This window comes from Emydura macquarii, unplaced genomic scaffold (assembly GCF_026122565.2).
Source record: "Emydura macquarii macquarii isolate MOO-44397 ecotype Brisbane River unplaced genomic scaffold, CSIRO-AGI_Emac_v2 contig_3671, whole genome shotgun sequence".
Classification (NCBI taxonomy): Eukaryota; Metazoa; Chordata; order Testudines; family Chelidae; genus Emydura; species Emydura macquarii.
This window is the reverse complement of record NW_027133808.1, coordinates 1727114-1749078: the sequence shown is the minus strand read 5'-3', so window position 1 is coordinate 1749078 and position 21965 is coordinate 1727114. Positions and strand designations below refer to the sequence as shown.

Sequence of the window (21965 nt, the reverse complement as noted above, 5' to 3'; positions counted from 1 at the left end):
AACTGCCACCAGTTAGTGTGACAGAAGTTGCCACAGGCCCAGACATACAGATACGGATCCTATTCCCACTGAAGTCTGTCATAGAACTTCCATTGGCCTCAGTGGTGCAAGATCAGGATCATCTGAAGAGAGGGGTGTATAAATATACCTATTGCTAAAGGTTTGGCAACCTGCCCCCAATGGCTCTGTGGCATTAGATTTAGTCTAAACTGTACAAGACAAGGAGGACAAGAAGGGCCGGTTTCAGCTATTCGATTAGCAGGTTTTGGTAATCATCCTTTACCAAATGCTAGAATAAAAAGAAAAAACAAAACAGGAAGGAAAAAAAAAAAAAAGGGAGTGAATTACTTTTATGCATGTGCCCCAAAGGAGACAGATTTTTGAACAAAATAATGTTTGCTTTGCACAGAGCTACACATTAGTTGTCAGATACTGCCATTATGGTACAGTCCTGAGGAGGAAACATTGTGAAGTCAGACAGCACTTGCTACTCAGCCCTGAGCAACATTGGGAGGCACAATGTTGCCTGTTATTCCCGGGGAGCAAAGTCACTGAGCCACCCTTTAGGAGGGGGCAGCGTGATCTTGCTTCTGTGGTCAGTCAGCTCAAGAGGCCATTGCAGGAGGGGAGGGGATAAGCATGTTCATATCTCCTCTAAACACCTTACAGAAGCATCTTTAGGGGGTCACAACTCTGATAAAGTCTTGCATTTGAAGGAGCACAAAACCTCCAACTGTGACCGGCCGCCAGGTGAGGAAAGTGCCCCCTTTTCCTTTGTGTACATGCAAGGGACCAGCCATAACCTGGCACTGAATCCACTATCCTGGAGATACCATTAAGTTAGATACCTTAACCTCTAATGAGAAGATCTGGTTTTCAAAAGCTATGACTTCATCTTAAAATTTAGCTCTTGTTTAATGGAAACAGTGCATGGTGCCAAATGTAGTGCAGTCCGGCTTTCTACAGCTGCCACCTCAACCCCTGGGCTAAAACACTGGCCATTGATCCATTGCATCTCCAATCCACAGGGCTCAGCAACTGGAGCCATGTAACTGAGTATTCAGTGGCTTCTTCTCCAGCATTTCTCTCTGCACAGCCTCCCCAGGAGCATTTCTCTCAAAATCAGCCTCCCCAGGATATGGAGTGCAGAAGTCCTGATGAATGGCTGCTCAGACTTCAATCCCTTCATGCAGGGCTACTACAAGAATTTTGGAATACATCACATCTTGCATGGATCCCCAACCATCGGGGTAAATTTCAACCACACTTCATAAAAGCCAAGATTTTACTTTGCTGGGAAACCTCCTTTTCCCTCACTGTCTGACTTTCAATTAGGAAAAAAACAAAAACACACCCACCAACCTTCTTAAAATTTAGACCAGGCCGACTTATGCTTTCCTTACCCCTCACTACCAGACATAAATCTGGGGTGTGTGATTCGTGCAAAATATACCACATAGATGGGAAAAAGTGCACTTCCTCCTACCTGAAATGTAAAACACTCCCACAGCAAATGTCTATCTGGCTTTTTTTACACCAGATTGCAAAGCCTCGCTTAAGAGTATTTACTACCCAGGTAGTAAGGCCTGAGATTGTGAAAATGTGTAGGATCTAACCCTTTTAACAGGGCTGATATTAGACTTCTGTTCAAAATTACAGATTTTATATTCAGCTTCCTTACGTGACCTCCACATAAAGTACTATTAATAGGAATTAACTTTTTTGTATTATTGTGCAGAAAGCAATTACTGCAATACCATAAGTACATAAAGCACTAGAGAATTCTGATCCATTTACTAATCAATTCCGGTTACCACAAAAGAAAAGCTAGTGTGTTATAGGTTTGGTCTCGAAACTGAAAAATGTTATATAAATATGACCAATATTCTATTTTAAAAATGTATTTGATTATATTACCAATATTTATTTTAAAGTGGTATTAGATTATCAGTTTGGTAAAACTGCTAGAAATATGAATCCCAACAACTGCATTAGATTGGTTCAGCCTTCAGCAATCTTGGGCTATTTCCCCAGAAATCACTGTTTGAGAGACAGAGATGGAGAGATAACAGACACACACACACAAGGGTTGTTTTTTTTTTAAAAATCGCAAGTGGCTACAGTGGAGAGTGGAAGCCAGTCTGTATAAATGGGTTATTCTGTGGAATTTCTGAAGAGAAAACACTCAGTAGGTGCATTGTAATTAGTTGCTCTTTCTAGTTACCTCTTGATAAATGATGCATGCGGCTCTGGATGAGAGCCCAACTCTTGACCCATGACACTGCTACACACTTTAGTACTTCAACCAGGAATCCCAAGCCCCAGAGTTCTTTTTGCTTTGTTTTTACACAGATGCACTGCTGGTAATACATAAAGTGAGCACTAGATGTTATTAGCAACGTTAGACGTCTTTCAGACATGCTTTATGCAGTTTATGTTCTAAACGCGATTGAGGAAGGATTTCTGAGTCAATCATTCCAAATGGGCAGCATGTTTCATGCAGGGGCTAAAGGACAGAGCATAGAAACACACGCATCTAACATTTACTGCCACAATGCTTAATGTTAAATGTGATTCAATTTTTTTGAAGTCTTTACATGCAGAAAATATTTATAAATAATTATTTTAAATACAGAAGATCACAAGACTAGAGAGAAATGCAATCTCTATCATGAAAAAATACCCTGAAAAAAATCAACATTTTTTGGATAGCACTTTACTGCCCCCTTTTGCACTTTAACATTAGAACAGGTTTCAGCATGAACTTGCTTATGTGAAACTGTGATAACGGAGTGCAGCAATAGGGCACTAGGTTTACACAGGATTAAATTATCAGACATCGCTTTTGGAGCATCTTGCAATTACCTAAAATGTAAATAAGTAAGGTGTTGATCCTTCACTGCCTTCAGTCTGCCAGGAACAGATCAGTAATTGGAGGCTTCAACTGACATTTTCTACTTTAATCTGCATGCATGTGCGTGCTTAGGGTGATTGTTTGTTATCGCAGGTGGCCCTTCTTTCACACTTTTCTAAAGCAAAGATCATCTGCAACTTGAACCTGGTTTATTCATGGAAAAGAAAAGAGTGACAAAGGGTCATCCAATTTGGGAGCCATTAAGGTGTTAGCAATCCCTGTGCGAAAAGTATGGGTATGTGTTTCAAACCAGAACTTCACAAAACAGGCAGGCAAAATATTTCATGAAAGGTGAAGACAAGAAGCCTAGACATTTAAATATCCTGTAAGCCCAAGGGCCACAAACCCGTTCTACAACTCTGCACTGCAACTCCAGTAGTTACAGCATTCTTGTGTGTGTCTCTGTCTCCATATATAGCACGATAGGTAATAAATCTATAGTCTAGTGGCTAGTTATTTACCAAAAACTAATTCATGATGACATCCAGAGGAGGCTCTCCCTGCCCCAACAACCTAGGCTTTCATTTGACAAAGTCCATGTGCTGTTGTGTACACTTATATTTAAACTTAATCCATTTCCCTCTGTCATCCTACAATTGCTATACAAGTCACAATTGAACCTCTACTGTAGTGAAAACCGATTCCCTTTGATATTACTGCTGGTGTTTTTTTCTCCATTTGCTAGTCACAAAATACAGGAAGAGCCTGATGTTGACTTAATTAAAGAGTTTTTTTTTTTAAATATGATGCTGGAAACATTAAACTAGTCTTTGCTCTTCCAGCAAAGAGAATCAAATTATTTATTTATTTGTTTAAAATCAGTGCCATGGATTCAGTGTAACACAAACCTGCTGCTCCATTCAAAGTGCTCAGGGATACTGTGAGCTGAAAATGAGAAACACAGCATTTCCTTGAAAAGATGCAGAGCTGCAGTGTGTATGGAAAAGAAAGTCAAACCAAACCATGTGTATTTCTTACAGAAATCACTAAAGTCTCTGCTCTTAGTAAACTAACAGAGACCAGCTGGCATCTGCCAAAGAACTGGGTTTTAAAGGACACAGTAAATCACAAACTAAGGCTGGTAAAGAGACAATAAAAACAGATTTTCTATGGCTGTGCTATTCTGTGCTCTACTCTGTTTCTATTACAGAACCAACTCTTGTATCAGCCACAATTCAAGGAGGTGAAATAAAGTTTTCAGTCTCCTTTCTCTTAAGTATAATTTGTTTGCACCTGTACAGTCTTGTCCAAGTAATGTTCCCAGCAGCAGTCTATAAAAAAGGGTGAGGACTGCCTTGTTATTTGGTGAGACATCAATAATCACTGACTATCTCTTATTAAATGTATTTGGATAATATTTTCAGCTGGTTCACAGTTGTTCTAAAATAAATTATTCCATGCCATTTCTCTGTATAAGGAAACTGTAGAATTGGAACAAATTCCTATCTCATGCCATTTCTTTCTGGGATATGCCATACTAGTAGTTTGTCACATTATAGGATGGAATAAACAAACACCTTTTTGATAATTCACATATAAATTCTAGATTGTAGTATGTTTTCCTAAAACCCATCCACAAATTTCATTTCACTTTCTTGTTTCATCTTGCATGCTCTTCCTTTCCTTCCATGGGGGTGGAAAAAAAAGCTTCAAGCACAGGAGTAATATAAAGAAGTTTCGCTGTTTCATTTAAAGTAGAAATGGGCTTGAAGCAAAACTCAAGCTCCAAACTCGAGATCTAAATCAGAACTACATCTCTTTGTAAACCCCAGATTCAATCCTTCCTAAACTTGGGGATTTGAAATCCAGATTTAAATCAAAACTTTCCCAAAATTCAGATTCACCTTTCTGATTCAGCCAATTTTAGAGCTAGGACTGAGCTGTGAGCAAAAATCCCAACCTGGATTGTGTCTCAGATCTAAGATTTCGACTGTGCTCTGGAATAGCTATGATTCAGCACTCGGAGCCAGCAATCGGTGTAAAGGCACTGGCCTTCCTCCTAGGAGCAGGCAATAACACACAAAGGTTTTCATCAACTGAGCTATTCAAGTAGGGTTACAGATTGATTAGCAAAACTGATGTAATCCCCTCCACTTGTCCTTACCTCTATTAGGAGTCTGCACTGGTGCAGCTATATCAATGACTTGCCACTAATAGGTGAATCAGAGTAATTCCAGAGTGTAGAGAAGGCCTACAGTTTTGATTCAGGCCCATCTCTAGTGTAAAGGATTTCATGAAGCTAAAATCTTAGAAGAGATTTATATTTTTCATTATTAAAAACCTTCTCACTTCAGCTTCAATTCAGGGAAGCATGTACCCAGCTAAATCCATCCCTCTTTAGCAAATCAGTTAAGCATGTGCTTAAGAACTCTGTTGAAGAGTGTTGCTTTCCTGAATCAGGGTCTCTATAAGAGCATACTTAGGGACAAATCCAGTTTGCCTTTGCTCACAGACCCACTGAATTCAATGAATTATGCATGTGAGTAAGTTGTGCAGGATTTGACCTTTATCTTTCTTCAAAAATCTCCGGAATCAGACTGTGAATTTACAGAAAACAGAGACAGATTCCCAACAAAATGCATGTCTTTTAAGACATGCCTAGCAATCTTGCCTGCCAACATGATTTTCCCTGCTCAACTAACCTAGATAGTCTGGAGTTACATTGAAACCCCCTCAAAGGTTAAGCATTGCCCAATAATTAAACCAGGCTGCCCCTGAACTAAACTGAAATTAATTAAACATAAAGAAAGTAACTGAAGTGTGGACAGTGAATGCAATGGGAATGTCAAGCCCCAGAAGGAGTCAAGATGTTCCTAACTCCAAATTTGCACTTTTATCCAGTCAGGTATAGAAACGGACTGCTGTTTAGGCAGTAAGAAAACAGATGGCAAGCACCAGAGAAAATGGAAATACAAAACGACGCAACACTGGAGAGTCAAAACTGCAGTTATGTATGGATTCACCAGTATTCACTGCATAGGTTCCTTAAGCACCCTGCTTCAAACTTGCAGAACATCAAAAACCAGATGGATCTTACTGAATGAACTATAGGCAAGGAGCCAGGATTCCAGTTTGCTGTAGAAATAAGCCTGGATTTGAGTCCTCTCAGCTCTGACAGGCTAGAATCTGGCAGAGTTCCCAAATCCAAAATAATATGGCATTCAATTGTGACTTGACTTGTTTTTTTTTTTAAAGTCATACTTTCTCATTAGCTTTAACACATACTTTCCCTTAATCTAGACACTACCCATTGCCAATCTTATGCCCATTGCTCTTTGCAAAGGGTAACTAATCAAATACTATAATATATTAAAGAGAAATCTTTTAACAAAGAGACAATAAAACAGTAAGAAATAATTTAAAAAGTCATAGCTTTTAAGACAAAAGGGGTCATTGTGAACCTTGCCTTCTGCAGAGCACAGCCCATCCCTTTATTTTGCAATATGTATATTTTTTTTATGTGAAAACTGTTGAACAAACTCTTGGAAACGTTAATTTAGTCTTCAGACATGCACCATTTCGAAATTTCTATAGATTAAAAATTATATATAGATATATATGTCATGCACCAGGAATGATTTACTTAGCAACCCAATATCCTATCAGTCTCTGTCGATCATTCTTGGCTGGGGAGCTGTGTTTAAAACCAGAAGAAAACCTAGACTATTACATCAAAGTTTAAATCAGCTGCATTATAATTATCATGCTGATACTGCAATGAAACACAGGGTGTTGACTGGGCAGAATTGCCAAAAAAAAAAAAAAAAAAAAAAGACAGATCCTGCGCTTCTCACTTGTATTTAAAATATATATAATCACATCAGCGCAGTCTTATGAATATTTCAACTGATAGGAAAAAAGTGCATGTTGTCTTATGCCAAATAAAATTACATACTTTCAACGCTGCTAGAAAATAAAAACTTGGACAATGATTCAGATAAACTGAAAGGAAACAACCTTGAAATATAAAATATAAAATGAGGTGCTATATAGCAGAAGGTTGTTCCCTTAGGGTTCAATCTAATTCCCACTAAAGTAATTGGGAATCTTTCCATTTAACTTTAATGGGAGCCAGATTGGGGTCTCAAACACGTTTGTCTTCTTGAGAATGATGTAATAAAATGGACAAGGACAAGATTTTCATAAATTAGTGCCTACATTTAAAAATCAGATCACTTACTTAGGGACCTAAATTTAGATATAGGATCCTAACTTTAATTGACCATTTTTCAGAATTTTGGCCCAAGATGAGAGATCATCAAGTCTTGTAGTCATAGATTTAGGTAAAGACGTTGAATACAGTGGAGTACTTTGTGGCTTGATCCTGCATGACTGAAATCAATGGGTATTTTGCCATTGACTTCAGTGGGAGGTGGAGCAGGCCCTTCAAGAGGCAGAATTAATACGCTGGGGCTGTGATACTGGAATACAGTTCCATATATTTTAAATGGTGTTGGGAACCCACTATCCATTCACAGAATTTGTACATGTAGCTTACACTTTCATGTCCTGGAGAAGGGAGACAGCAAACCAGATAATGCTCCTATACTGCCAATTTGTTTTCATACTTTGGGCAGTTGGGTTGTTTTCTTTCTTAGGAGCTTCTCCTACTGTTTATTTTCTTTTGGAATCAGAGAACACAGTCACCAACTGCAAAATCCCCTTTGCAGGACTGTTTGCAGATATTTGCAAGAATATCTTTGAATTAATGTATACACATGAAGAGTATTTTAAGGGAGTAGGGCCTGCTGATGATTCTCAACAGGAACAACATAAATAGCCATACCTGATATTTGCTGCATGGGAAACGTTACATAAATGATCACCTACTCTTTTCTATGCCTCGCCAAATGTACACAGCCTTATCTAGTATGTTTCTGAAATGTGACATGACAGGTAGGTTCGAAAGCTAAATGTTGGATAATGGTTAGCAAACAAAGGACATCGGTTTTTGCATTATTTCTTTAATCACTTTAACCCTTGTTCTAACAGAAAGCATAAGGCCAGAGTAATTCAGCTTCCTCTTTTGTCATTTGCCTGCCATAAATATGCACCAGTCTGCATTTGAAAAGCTGAAGGAGGCCGCAAGCTTGCTGGACATTTATCATGCTCTGTTCCCTGTTAACAAGCAAATACTTTAGTTGAATGGCCCATTAGCAATCATTGTCAAATGCAGAATGCAAGGTGCTTGGATGTGACCAGCCTGTAAATTAGAGGAGGGTGCCACCGTGCTATGCAGAACTTCAGCAAATGAAATGGATCTTTTGATATAGATTTCTGAAGGTTAAACTGGAATAGAGGAAAACATTTTGAGTGCTCCAGATTCCATATATTACACAAATCTGCTCAATCACCCTCTGTGTGATTGTGTGTATATATATATATATATATATATATATGTATATATTTGTTAAACCATATCAGCTTCAGCAACCTGTCAATTTTGGTTTTGGAATCCAGTTTTCTATCAAAAATTTGTTAAACCTATCAGTCAGGACAAAAACTGCAAATTTGAAAACGAAATTAACATCTTTCTCAGAATTCCCTACAACACAGAGAGTGCAGAAACCTAGAAAGTGACCAAGCCACTGTCAGCAAACTGCACTGAGTTCCATTTTTTCAAACTCACCCCAGGCGCACTTCATCAAAAGAGACAATAGTTATTGTAGGTGTCAGAGGTTTTTTCCCTGTGTCTAGACTCCCTCTTTTTCCCCTTGCACACAAATGAAGAGGCAATAAAGCAAATATTCCTTTCTGGACTGCACCTGTAGTTTGCAGCACAACAAGCAACCTAACAGGTTGGTCTATGGCCTTTTCCTGTTTTTCAGATGTTTATAATTGTAAACACGATTAAAAAAAAAAAAAAAAATCAAAGCTATTTACAAGGCTGTTTGGGACAAGAGGCAATGAAGGACCAATGTAGCAGCAACAAGCAAAATCTTTTCTTACTTTTACAGCTACAGAGCACTTAAAATAAATGACTAAACAAAGAGCCAAATTCTTTGTTGGCCTAACTCCATTGCAGTCAATAGAGGTAGGCCAACAGAGAATTTAGCCCAATGATTTTAAGTTGCAGGGGGCCTATCTCATTCAACTGTGGATTTCAGATTGCCTTTCAGGAGTAAATACCACCTGGACTAAGCCGTATCAACTTGGCTATCAGCGGCTTTATTAGCTGATTTGAATTAAAGCTGGATTTTTTTTTCTTTTATATGTTTGCAGGGTGGGAAACACAAAAATTATACACGAATCATCTCGCTAGGGGAAAAGGACAATAAGGAATGTTTATCTTTGCTTCTCCCATGGAGTGTGAGATTGAGACCACAGTCTGAAAGATGGCTGAAATCAAAAGGTCTCTGTTTTCTTTTCAGATAACCCCAGTACTACCTATCCCCTCTGCTCTCTGTTCCTTGCCAGCATGTCGCTGCCTGAAGCCCAAATAGATTAAGGAAACAAACTCAAAGTGCAGCTAATCCTACAGAAAGGCTGCTGCTGCTAGGCCAGGAGTTAAAAAGAAAAATCTTCCACATCCTAACAATTGCAGTGATCTGAAGTTTTAATCAGTCCAAATCTTAATAAAAAAGCAGTAAATGAAATCTACCTTTACCATATTATACACCACCAATGAGCAAGAACTGAGCAGCTTTTCTTTACTGCTTTAACCATCCCAAGCCACAAGTAGGCCTTTCATACTTTCTAATCCTGGCCTCCAAGTTTTGTGCAGTTCTCACATAATACCTTACAGCCCAGAGCAAGGCCCTTAGTTTCTAACACCCCTTTCAGAGACGTGTCATTTCTAACATCAAGCTAATCTATATGTTGCCATGGCATCACCCTTTATCTGCCTTTACATCTTATGAACTGCATGGATTTACCACATTATTTTTATCTGAAAGACAGAAAATGGTGGTTTTATTGCCATACAATCAGATTACTGCTGCTAGTTTCTCTATGCCTTTTTACCATACTTCAATCAAAAGGGATCAGTTTCTTTATACTCTGCCCTTGATTTACATTACATCTGTAAAGACCTAGTCTGAGTTGTAATCCCCTTATTAACTATGACCAGGGTTGATTTGCCTAAAAATAAAAGCAAATTGTGTCAGACCTTTTCACTTTGTTTTTGATTCGGAACTACAAAATGGATTACTAAAGAAATCTTCAGAGTTCACACGGCTGGTATAGTACTGAATTTAAAATGAGAATTAAACAAGTTAAACATGGGAGCCGCATCAACGGTTTACATTTTCCATCATGGGAGAAGGGCTGAATTGCGTATGTCTTTGTATTCTCTGGCTTTAAAGAGACAATGAAGCCACAGGAGTTTTTCCAAGCTGTTCTAACACTGTCCATTTACCATCCTCCCTTCCTTTGCTTTTCATATACCTAAATAAATAAATAAATAAAATTAAATAAAAATCAGCCAAAGACCTAAGTCTTGGCTAGAAGTTTATAGTTCTAAGTTTATAGTTCTGCATATTTTAATCAAAACATTTTAAACAGTTGAACTCTCCTATTTAAGTCTCTACAACATCACACAAAGGGAGATCTCATAAGCAAATCTATGTAGATGTATGATAAATGACCTGAAAAACAGGTTTCTTTATGTCAGGAGCCACGGAAGGCAGAGATTAGACACACATGAATAACATTTTAATCACTATTTTTCTCAGAACACTTGCTTCTCATTTGCAATAAGCAATTTTGAGTAGTGCAGGTTGCATGATACATTAAGACTACATCCCTAAAAAAAGTTGATTATGGCTGCTATGCAGGTAGCTGAATGGCTTGTGATCATGAGATATACCCTACGTGTCATACTAAAGCAATGTGAGCTCATTACAATAAAACGGGAGAAAAAAGTGGTGAAAAAAAGAAAGGAAAATGTAGTAATTTCAGCTTGACTTTTAGTCACTGCCTATCTAAAGACAATTACTGCACTAAACAAAGTGCTTTTCCTTAGTAAGGTTTACAGATAAGAGGCTTTAAGATAATTACTATAAATAATATAGCAATTATTCTCCAACTGATCCTGTGTACAGAGGGCTGTAGAAAATCACTGACTCAAAAATTCAGCCTTTGGCTAGTTCAAGGTTTATGTTGCTAATTCACCTGGGCTAGGAGTGGGCCATAGGTGTCAGAAATATCTAATGGAACAGAGGACACTATTCAGAGTCCTCTGCACTAGCGTGCCGAGTGTCAACAACTATGTTTTGGGTAAGATTTAAAAGCATGTGTTTAAATCATTTTAACCTTCAGCTCCTATTTCTTCAGCTTGAAGCTGTAATTGTTAAGGTTAAAGAGCACAGTCCCATGGCACTGGATTCCCAAATAAATTCTTCTCTAGAAAGAGGTGACCAACATGTTGTGAGATATCGTTTTAGCAAGCTCTTTGTGCTTCGGTTGGCTCAGTTGTCCTGTGAAACAACAACTGTCCATTACCTACAGTTTATCATCCTGACAAAATGTGAGGAATGTGGATGTGAAAGCACTAACAATTCCACCCCTGGTGCTTTGTCCTTTTTTCTCTCTATATTAAAACCGACAAGATTAACCCAAATGCAAACTGCAGAGCATAGTTCAAGGGGCTATTCAATCAGTAGTGAATGTGCATTTGTTTACCTACAAAAATAAGAATTTCAGATACAATGAGAGGCAGACTGGTTTATATGCTCTGAATAGACTGTTTAAACAGGACCATCAATTGTAGTTTATTTTATCAATCTCTGACACATTGGTATTTATTCAAAGGCCAATTGTGGCAGATTCCACATATATTAGGTTATCACAGATATTATTTAGTTGTTATTTGTTTTTCCTAAAATAACCAGTATCAAAAATACAGCTTTTTAAGAAGAGGCTTCATTGTGTTATGAAAGAAAAATGCTTTGTTAACAGGCCCATTGCATACAGCGAACACTAGTCTCAGACACCAGAAACACTGTTCTTGATAAGGGGATCTCTAATGTTTGACTAAAATCCATAAAACTACATTCTGCCATGTAGTCCAAAGGCAGTGTTGTGCACTGCCAGATAAAACTGAAGTAATGCACACAATATATGTATCTCATTTATCTGAGTGGAATCAATGTACATGGGGAAAATATTCCCTGTGAAATGTATCAAATAACAGGGACTTATGTTTTCATAATCATTTGTCCTTATATTCTAAAGATCATGGCTTAATGTCTGAGATTCTGCAAATGAGAACTCTATCATGAAATCAGTCCTTACAATGATGTCTAACTGAACCATTCCCCCCCCCCCCAAAAAAAATGTAATGATTGTCACGTATATAACATTATTCCTTCTTTTTACTATGAGCTTTTTTAAATTACAGTTGAAGATTTAGTCCAGGCAATGAAAGTGGATCTCTAAAGAGAGAATGTGGGAGGGGACCTTGATCTTATGTTCAAATGACTACCATGGATGGGATCTCTGTCCCAACCACCTGCTAAAAATTATGACCTCTAAAATTAAAACACAGAACAAATTTAGTTCATGTTCCCCTCAGCTTACATTTATTATTTCATACTTTATACTAACTAATAAATTCTCAGGGTATTTAATTGCCTCCTTGTACAGAAGATTTATGTACTGAAACTTAACAGAAATATACATGCAACTTCCACAAATAAATTAGCTGTAACACCAAAGATGGTAATTATTTATTACAGACCTAGAAAGCATTTACAATATTGCACTGTCCTCAGATCCTCCTGGCAGCATCAAGAGGAAATTTTCTAATTTCGCAACCTAGTGTTGAGCTTGGATCCTGTGAGAGAACGACCTTTTCTAAGGAGATATTATTCAGTATCCTTCAGGCAAACCATTGTGACAAGAATTAGAAAGAAATGCTGCTCTTGAAAAGTGGAGCAATCACACCCATAGCAATATCACTAATGCATTTGTAAGCTTCCTCAAACTACAGGCCTCCAAGTGGTCTATAAATCACTAGGCCCAGCAACTGAAAAAGACTAATTTTAATAGTGTACTTCTTCACTGTGGTGATTAAACCTCAATGAATCACGCAAGAAAACTCAATTACATCAACAGACAGAACCTATTTCTTTAAAGTGTACATTTAAGTTGAAAAAGTAATTAGATAGTATCATTAGATCTGCCATTAATAATGTTCAAACCTTTTTGAAGTCAAATATCTTAGAATTAGCAAAATGGAAACTTTATTTTTATTTGCCATGATAGGCACATAACCTTGTACTATAACAGGGATTAAATTTGGTTATTCAGGCATCAGTGAAATTAAAATATCTAATACAAGCTGTCAGTGTAAGCAAAAAAGTGAAGGCAGGCCAGGGCTGGAAGAATAGCATGAGGGAAGGTCCGGTGCACAGAAAGTGTTCTGTATTGGAAGAGTGACCTCTGTAGGAACAAATTGATCACTGGATGCAGGGTGGGTGCTGGTTCCTCTGCTATTGTACTACATCTCTCTCCACAGTCGCCTCAAGCCTGCTAATAAGATGCAACTGTGATTACCATCAATCTGTGATTTCAGGCATTCTGATAGCATCTTAAATGTGTTTTTAAAATGTCGTTTGTTTTATTCACAGATTTAGTGTTTAATCTTTTCTAGGTCAAAGAAAGGATTTAACTAGATAGTATCATATAAATGCAGGTCCACAAGATCTAACAAACTGTGGTTCTGTTAATTGTCTTTTCATCTCATATAGTGTGTGTGATCATTTGTCATGTAAAACTAGAAAAAACAGCACTTGAAATGTTTCTGTTAATGATACTCAATATCCATATTTTAATGAAAAAACACATTGTCTTTTTTAATTTTTCTGTGAAAACTTTACAAGGGACCTTCATGCTCATAAATCTTTCCATTATTGAAAAAAGTCAGGCGATATCTATAATGAATTGTGTTCTAAAAGTAGTGGAAGACAAATGCTGAAGTTAGGATGTGATTTCTTAATATTTTTTTTCAGCTGTTAGAGCTAATCCAAACTTGCATAATTTCAGTCAGACTCTGGGTTTTGCTACCAAGTTAGTTAGTTAGTTCCCTGATTCAGGAAATACTCCACTCTTCATCTCTGGACACTTCCCCAATAAGTCTTGTTCTAGTAAGGGCACTTTTACAGATATTCACTAAATGAATTAAATGGGAAATCCTGAATTCAGTTAATACACAAAGTGAGTATGCTGCAATTTACATTTGTGATCTTGTAGGTGTCTGGTTTGGTTTTAAATACATTTAATTAAAATTATACATTAACTCATGTTTTTTGAATAAAACTCTCTAAACTCATTATCAAACTATCCTTCCTAATAATACTGTGAGAGGGCAGTTCAAACTGTACTGAAGAAAATCTTACCATATCACAAAAGTTTTGATGGGTTTCAAAGTCTATCAAAGCCAACTTCGGTTATATGCATCAGTGGCAGAAATAAAACAGGTTGGAATGATGCACGTTTTCAAGCAAGAAAGGCATGATCTTTCTGCATCATTGCCTAGCTTTCTCGTCACCAGGATTTCTTGTGCAAATAATATCCCTATTTCTGAAAGTAACAATTTCAATACACCTAAGCAAGAGAGACTGTCAAAGAACAGGGCTCTATTTTAAGAATGTGACTTAAAATAATTAAGTCTTGTAAACACATTCATACACTTTTTGTTGGGTTTGTTAATGACCAGAGACATGAAAATGCTCTGCGATAGACAATACTTAGTACATTACTCACAAGCATGTGCCTCGTTACCATCAAATCCACTGGCCAAATTTAGCCCTGCGGTCAGGGGACGCAACTTCACTGAAGTCAATGGGTTCAATATGGCCCTGCATCTCCACATGGAGCAGCAGTTCTCATAGTGCATAAAGCAGTGCTGCTCTAGGGAAGTGGTGCTCTCTGCGGTGAGGATTGCCCTGCTTTGCTGGAGGTGAGGAGCTACAAGGGTTGACAATGAGCCCAGCTGGATCTGGCCCTCTGGCTACCTCTGTGAGAAGGCTCCTCTGCCCAGAGGCTCTGTACTCAGTCGTGCCCCCTCCCCTCTGGTGCTAGGCGAATCGAGTCCAGCAGGACACCACTCATTCTTACATTTACTGTAGCCCCCAGGGGCCCCAGTCAGATTTGGCGTTAGGCGCTGTGCAAACTCATCTGAAGCCATGGCCCTCTGTCCCCATCGAGTATGCAGGGTAAAAGGGAAATCCTCGCCCCATTAAAGTCAAGGGCCAAACTCCCAAGGATCGCATGGACTTCGCTCTAGGAATCCTCCCTTACTCTTCTGTCCCCAATACCTCCCCTGCCCCAGAGCACCGAAGGGGGGGGAGGGTGCTTTGGTGCAGGGGGGAAATCTTTGCACTCCTTGCTCAGGCAAAACGCCCACTGCCTTTCAAGTCCTATAGCATCGCCTTTCCCTGGGAGCGGCTGCTGGGTCTGCAGGCGCTGGCCCCACGGCTGTATCTACATTTGTCCTGCAGAGTCCACGGCGATACCCTCCCCTGGACAGGCAAGGCATGCGGCACAGACTCGGTGCCCAAGGGCCGATTCCTGTCTTCGGGGGATGGAGGGGGGGGAGCGCGGCACACTCCTGAAGGGCACGGGGTCGTCGGAGAGTGGCGAGAGCGCATCGAGCAGAGCAGGGAAGGAGGACGAGGGATCGCCACGGAGGTCGGGGCGTAAGGAGCCGCCGAGGGGTGGGAAAAGAGAGGACCGGATCCCGCTGCCCGTGCCCAGGCTGCGCTCCGTGGGAACCGCAGGGCTGCGCTCTGCATGCGGGGCCCCCTTTCCGCAGGGGGACTGAGAGCGGGAGCAGCCGGCAGCTCAGCCCCCCCGGGAGCGCAGCAACCCCCCCCCTCCCCACCACCACCTCGCTCTCCCGGTCCACGGACCCACGTCGACCACGCCGGGCCGTGCCCAGAAATCAGACGAGGCCCAGCTGGAGGGGGAGAAGGGGGGGAGGGAGATGGATGAAGCAGAAGGAGGCGAACTTACTTGGGGTTGGAGGAATTCCAATATATCGGGTCTAAAACTATCGACCGGGCCATGGCAGTTCTGCATAAAACCATCCAAACTCCCCAGCAGTACTTCCAAAGGGAGGAGTCTCCCCTCCGCACGGCCATGGTGGAAAGCGGCTCCAAGTCCCTTGCCAAAAGCTCGCCAACTCCTCCCGGGCGACTCCCCCGTACCTGGCCGGCAACGGCGGGTGGGCGCCCGGTATCCCCCGGGAAGAGAGACGGCCCCAAGCAACCAACCCAACACAGCGCCCGGGCGACGATCGAGCCAAGCCACTCAAGGGTGAGAAAGCGCCAGCAGATTCACTGAGTCATGTGCGCCGCGGGCATGTCGGCAAGGCTCCGGCGAGGTAAGGATCCAGCCGCCCCCGACGTGACACCGGCACCTCCAGTGCAAACGCCTCAGTCCTCCTTGCTCTCGGGGGGCTCCCGGCGGGCTCGCGAGGCGCCACTCGAACTGCCCACTCCGCTTTGCATCCAGCGGGCCATCCACGGCCCCGGCGTCTGGGGATCGCCTGGCAAACGAGCAGACCTGGCGATGGGAGCGAGGGGGGGAGAGATAAAGGGCAGCAGGAGGGACACGGCCTCTGCCAGGAGGATCCCCCTGGGTCTCGGGGATGGCGCTCCCTGCCCGCCCCCCTCCCGCCGCGCACAATCCGGCCCGGAGCCTGTGCTGGGCTGGCGAAGGGAAGCTTCGCTCTATAAATCCACTTGGAGGAGCAGCTGCCGGAGCCCCGGGAAGGCGCATCCGCGGGGTTCCATTTCCAGCCCCGGCGCGGCGGTGCGGTCCCTGCTGTGCGTGGAGAGATATGGGGAAGGAGGGGGGAGAGGGGGCTCCTAGCGTCAAAATCTCCCTCTCTTCTTGCTTCTTCCAGGCGAGACCTGCAGTGCGTGCCCAGCGCTGGGTGGCAAAGCGGGCTGGAGACCCGCAGCGAGAGACAGGCAGGAGCCCCTGGGCTCGGAGCGCCCCTGCTGCTGCTGAGTAGGTGGCGTGTGTGGGGGAGAGAAAGAGGCAGAGAGAAAGCGGCGGGCGAGCTTGCAGCCTTCCCCCTCCCCTGCTCCTTCAGGCTCCAAGTCGCTGCTGCTGCTGCTGCCGCTGCCGCTGCCGCCGCCGCTTGGAGTCTTTTCTTCGCTGAACGAAAAGTAACCGCTCCTAGCGTGCTGTCATAGCAATATAAACTCAGCCCATCCGCCCCTTCAGCCCGCGCTCATAGGGCCGCTGGCGCACCGGAGGCTCTGGTTGGGTGTCGCTCGTGTCACTTACGCACCTCGGCCCTAGACATTCTGCCTTCGGGTGGGGCCTTGTGTGTGACAGGTGATCCCCCCTAAAACACTATAATGATCAGACTGTTAGTAACATGAGCAATGCACGCCCCCTCACACCACTGCTGTTAATGAGAGACTAACCCCGGTTCAACACCTTTCCAGCTGATGACTGCACTGAAAAGAACAATTCCAAAAAAAATTGTTTGTACACATCTTGTCATAAAGGCTCAGACAATGTTTATGGCGCAGAGGTCCAGGCACTGTTATGTATGGGATAAAAAGGATCGGAGTGGAGTTTATCCCTCTCTGCATCCGACTTGTACTTTCGGAGTAATTATATTTCCCTATTTGCAGGTCGTGCTTCCGGACTTTAATGATGTTTCCCGGGGAGAATCGCTATTATGTAACTTGATGTCAAGTTTAGCAGATGAAGCCACATATAGTGTACAATTTAAACAGAGACAGTGAGTGAAAGCTCTCCCTCCATCCCGCCCCCACAGTTTTTGTATTTTCAGTCAGCATTTTTCTCTCCTTCCTGTCACGTTGACCCTGTCAGCATTTCCCACGGGGTCTCTTAATTACAGTTTGCAAAGTTTATTTTGTTACAAAACAATTAGCCACGGACAGTCCTAAATAAACAGGTCGTGGAAATGCAAAGTCACTTCAAAGAGATGTGGAGCCTACATTTGCAACAGATAATTAGAGACTCTCAGCTCGGGTGTGAATTTCCTCGCCCTTCCCTGTCTGCCACTCAATGCCACTTGCTTCATTTCTGCACCTTTGTTATGATGAGGGCTGTTCGGTCAATATTCCTCTCCAGATCCTGCGAATCTCAACAACAGCGGGCAACTTTTCGCAACACGGCAAGAAGTGGCAAACTAGAGTCAACATTGGGGTCAGACTCTCCCACACCAAAGGTTCCTTTACACAAGGTTCAAAAAGAACAAATCAGATTGAAAAGAAAGTGAAAAGCGGCATAAAAAGCAAAAAGGGGGTAGGTGGCCGGGGAAGCCTTCAAGTGCGAGCGTTTGCACTCTCTGATCCTTCCTCGCAGCCCTGGGAAAGAATTGGAACATGCAGGTCTGGGTGTCAGGCACCTTTTGTACGTTTCCACAGAGCCACAGCTCCCACTAGCGGCCATTTGGTCAACCGGCTTCCGATATAAAGCAAAACGAGTCTACCAGGGGCTAATCCCCTTTCTCTGACTCCTTTCCTTTTCTCCCTAAAACCTACATCTATTTCCCCCCCGAATGTAACAACAAAAACCTTAATCCAGCGCATGTGTTTGGAATTATTTTGGAGTGGAGGTTTGGCGGAGGAGTAGCAGTTCAGAATGATCTATGCTGTTGATCCCAAGACTAAATAATAATTATGAGTAAGTCATAAACAGGGTTGTTGTTTTTTTAAATGATGTAGGTTGCCAATTTTCTTTAAATAGGAGTTAAATCGACAAAGTTAATACAAGTCAGCTCCCTGTGAACTATGCTACTCTTTTCCTCACTGGAAACATAATCCTTTCCCCCCCACCCTTAGTTAAATGACATACAGAAAATATGTGAAAAAGCCGGTTCTGAGTCATTTTATTCCACAAGAAAATATATATTTTTTAAAATCAATATAGTTCATTCTGTTTGTACTAAAATAGGAAAAAGGTATTATAAGGGAAACCAGCTGCCATTTTAATTTGATTCCTTGATTCATGTTGGAGAAAGTGCCTACTATTCTACTTTTTACCAAATTAGTGATTCAGACTTCACAGACGTGTCTGGCACAGATCACTCAAACCGTTAACAACTCAAGGAAAAGGAAAAGGAGGTTTAAGGCGCTCTTGGTGCCTCGTGGGTTGTGTGAATTGCATATGTTAGTTCTCTAATGAAATCTACAACTCAAGGAAGAGGGAAAATCAGTTTGTCTTTCACGCGAAACATCGAATGTGTCTTAAGCAAACTATGAATGAGATTGAATTTGTATTGTAGTCTGAATTGCAGACTCGACGCCGCGATTAGGTCGAAAGGGAATCTGAGTACCCAGGATGGGATCCTAACACGCAAGTGGGAGACAGAGTTTGTATATTTCAGATCGAGGGGCATCAACCAAAGAGCAACCTAGTCAGTTAGGAGAGGAAGGGGGGAAGTGTTTAATTAATGAACTTTTAAAAGAAATGGTGTGACTGGCATTCCTTAGTGAGCTAATATAAACACTGAGTCTGATCAATGCTTCTAGCAACAGAGGAGCGTAAAGTAGATTAAAATCTCGGTTTTGTTATGTTTCTACTTTTGTTTGTTTTGAAGCAAAAGGTTATGGAGTGGTGTTTTGTAAAAGCTGTGAGTAAATGGTGACCTCTAACTCTCTGTATCCTTGTTTTAAGTAAGCCAGAGGAAATGAAGAGCTGTGCATTGTCTGAAAATATCCTTCAGCAGCTAAAAATACAACTGTAACACATCATATTTTTGGTGCCCAGAGATTAATCATGTTTCTACGCAAATACAAATTTTATCTAGTCATCAAAACAACAGCAAAACACAGCTTAAAAAAACCCTATTTGAATTAGGAAACATCGCATGATGTTCACAGTATTTTTATGCGACAACATATACAGCAACAATTTCAAATACAAAAAAAGTCATGCGCCTGATAATGATGTATTTATTCATTAGCCATTTTTAAAAGTATCACTGTTAACTTTTTTCCCCCCTCCCCTACTGGCTATTTAAAGTGATGTGACAATATAATTATTTTTCAAGAGCGAGGCGTAATTTTCCAGGTCTGAGAGGATACCTTGCCCAGAACCGAAATTCAGTGCGAGGGGGTGAACGCCGAGTGGGAGACCGAAATCACCGTGGCAGTGTATTTTATAAGAGGGCAGTAAACTTTCCCTGCTATCGTATAGCTCGTTCCCCTATGAGTCCCCAAATCTTGCCTGGTTGCGTAACATCCTTCGACTTTTTTGCAGCGCAACTTCGCGGGATCGGGCCCTAACTTTTCTGGTTTACCTCCGTACAAACCAGAAATCGCAGAGGAAACGTGAGATTTTGAGAAGGCTACAAAACTTTAGCTGTCAATCGCTTCTTTAGCCACAGGAATCGCTTCTTTAACGAAGCTTTTTTAACAAATCAAAAGATGAGGAAGTTTGTGACCGCGATATACCTAGGGCTTCGCGTTTCATCGAAAACATGGTTTCCCCACTTGATCAGGGGATCAAGGCTCGATCTCCCGGGGAAAGGCGTGATACTGGTCTGGGGCACGATCCTGAATGCCTTGCTCCCATTTGCAGTGGGGGCTCTGCGTGAGCAAAGGAGGAGAGGATCGGCCCCATCATCTGGTGAAGAAAAAGAAACAGTGAAGAGAAACTGCTACGTGCGTTTAGCTTGTGTAAAAAGCAAACAAAAATAGAACGACACAATTTGCACTCTAGAAAATTTAATTTCCTTCATTCATGTCAACCGCAGAGCAGAAACCAGATATTCCTCTCTGAGTAATTCGTTTTGTTTTTTCAGATCGTCGTTATTACATAAATATTGGCTCGGAGTCTATCCCATCAGCAGAACTCTCATTGAGATGAATAGAAGCGGATTGGCCCCGCAGTTCACTAAAAAATTGCCCTTTTGAACATCAGGTGAAGGGGGAAAGAATCGGAATATTTTTGTTAAATGCAGTCCCCCGCCCTCATTTGTCATTATCTGAAAAATCGCTGGAGAAGATATAACTCAATAGCCACAACGTTTCTAAATGTAATAGAGAAAGACAAATGATGGACAATTGATGCTTACTGCTCTTAAACAGATTGTTTATTGTTTGTATAAGGCCAAGCGTGCTGGGCACTTCAAGGAGATCCTAAAACTCTGATGAGTCCATCACTCAAAATTTAACAAGATATATTTTCCATGTCTCTGACAGTGAATATAGAACTGTACTCTTAAATTTATCTGCCCTTTCCTTTCTGCTGTTTTGTAACTGAGAGCAATTATGTCTCCCCCCCTTCCCCCGCACCAGAAAATGCTCTTGGCTCCTACTAAATACCACCACTGACAGAATACATGCTGTAAAACATGCTAGTGTGCATCCTGGCCCATGCTTTTGGACTCTATGTGTGAATTATTTTTAGACCGACTCTTCTTAGCTCAGGTACTGATCCCAAATGAAATAAAAAAAATAAACAAACCAAAAACCAAACCCAAACATAAATCATTCTTCTCTGCAGTCTCTTGTTGGGGGCAGGGGAAAGAACCAGGGAGCAAAGTTAATCTATTTCTGTGGCCTTTGAAAAAGGTGTATGTCTACTCACACAGAACTGATCACTGAGCCAGTATAACCTTTGGTCATTCCAGGCAGAAAGGAATCGTTTGGCTATCCACTAAGGAGATATTAAAAGAGGCTCTGCACTCTTCTCTCTGCTGCCCGGAAAATTAATCCTTCAACTACCATCACACAAACATATAAAGAAAAAAACTGAAATGCATGAGAAAGTCCGTGTCTTGGCTGGGTGATACAAACATGAAAATATACACACATAGGCCTGGAAAGCTGTGAGAAGAGCAACTCCAGTTTCTGCAGCTGCAGAGCTACCGCAGGACTAGGCACTTTCCCCTCCTTCTGGCCTTCAGTGTCACGGATAAATGCAGCCTCCACTGCTCCTTCGAAAGGAATTGCCAGAGCATACAAATGGAGTGTATGTTTCCAATTTGGTTTGAGTTTCTCCACTGCAGTAGGGCCCCATCCTGTTCCCATTAAAGGCACTAGAAAAACTCCCAGGGAGTCCAGTGGTGCAAGATCAGTACCTCACTGGAGAGAAGCAATTTTTTTCTTGC

General features: G+C 41.5%; 1 protein-coding gene across 2 annotated transcripts in view; it reads right to left on the bottom strand.

Moving 5' to 3' along the window:
- EFNB2 (ephrin B2) overlaps window positions 1-17402 on the bottom strand; it is a 51314-nt gene extending 33912 nt beyond the window's left edge. For both annotated transcript variants that reach the window (XM_067536814.1, XM_067536815.1), the window contains exon 1: window positions 15872-17402. In XM_067536814.1, the coding sequence (XP_067392915.1) occupies window positions 15872-15999 (128 nt within the window). In that variant the 5' untranslated portion in view covers window positions 16000-17402. The remainder of the gene's footprint in view (window positions 1-15871) is intronic.
- Window positions 17403-21965: the final 4563 nt, after the last annotated feature.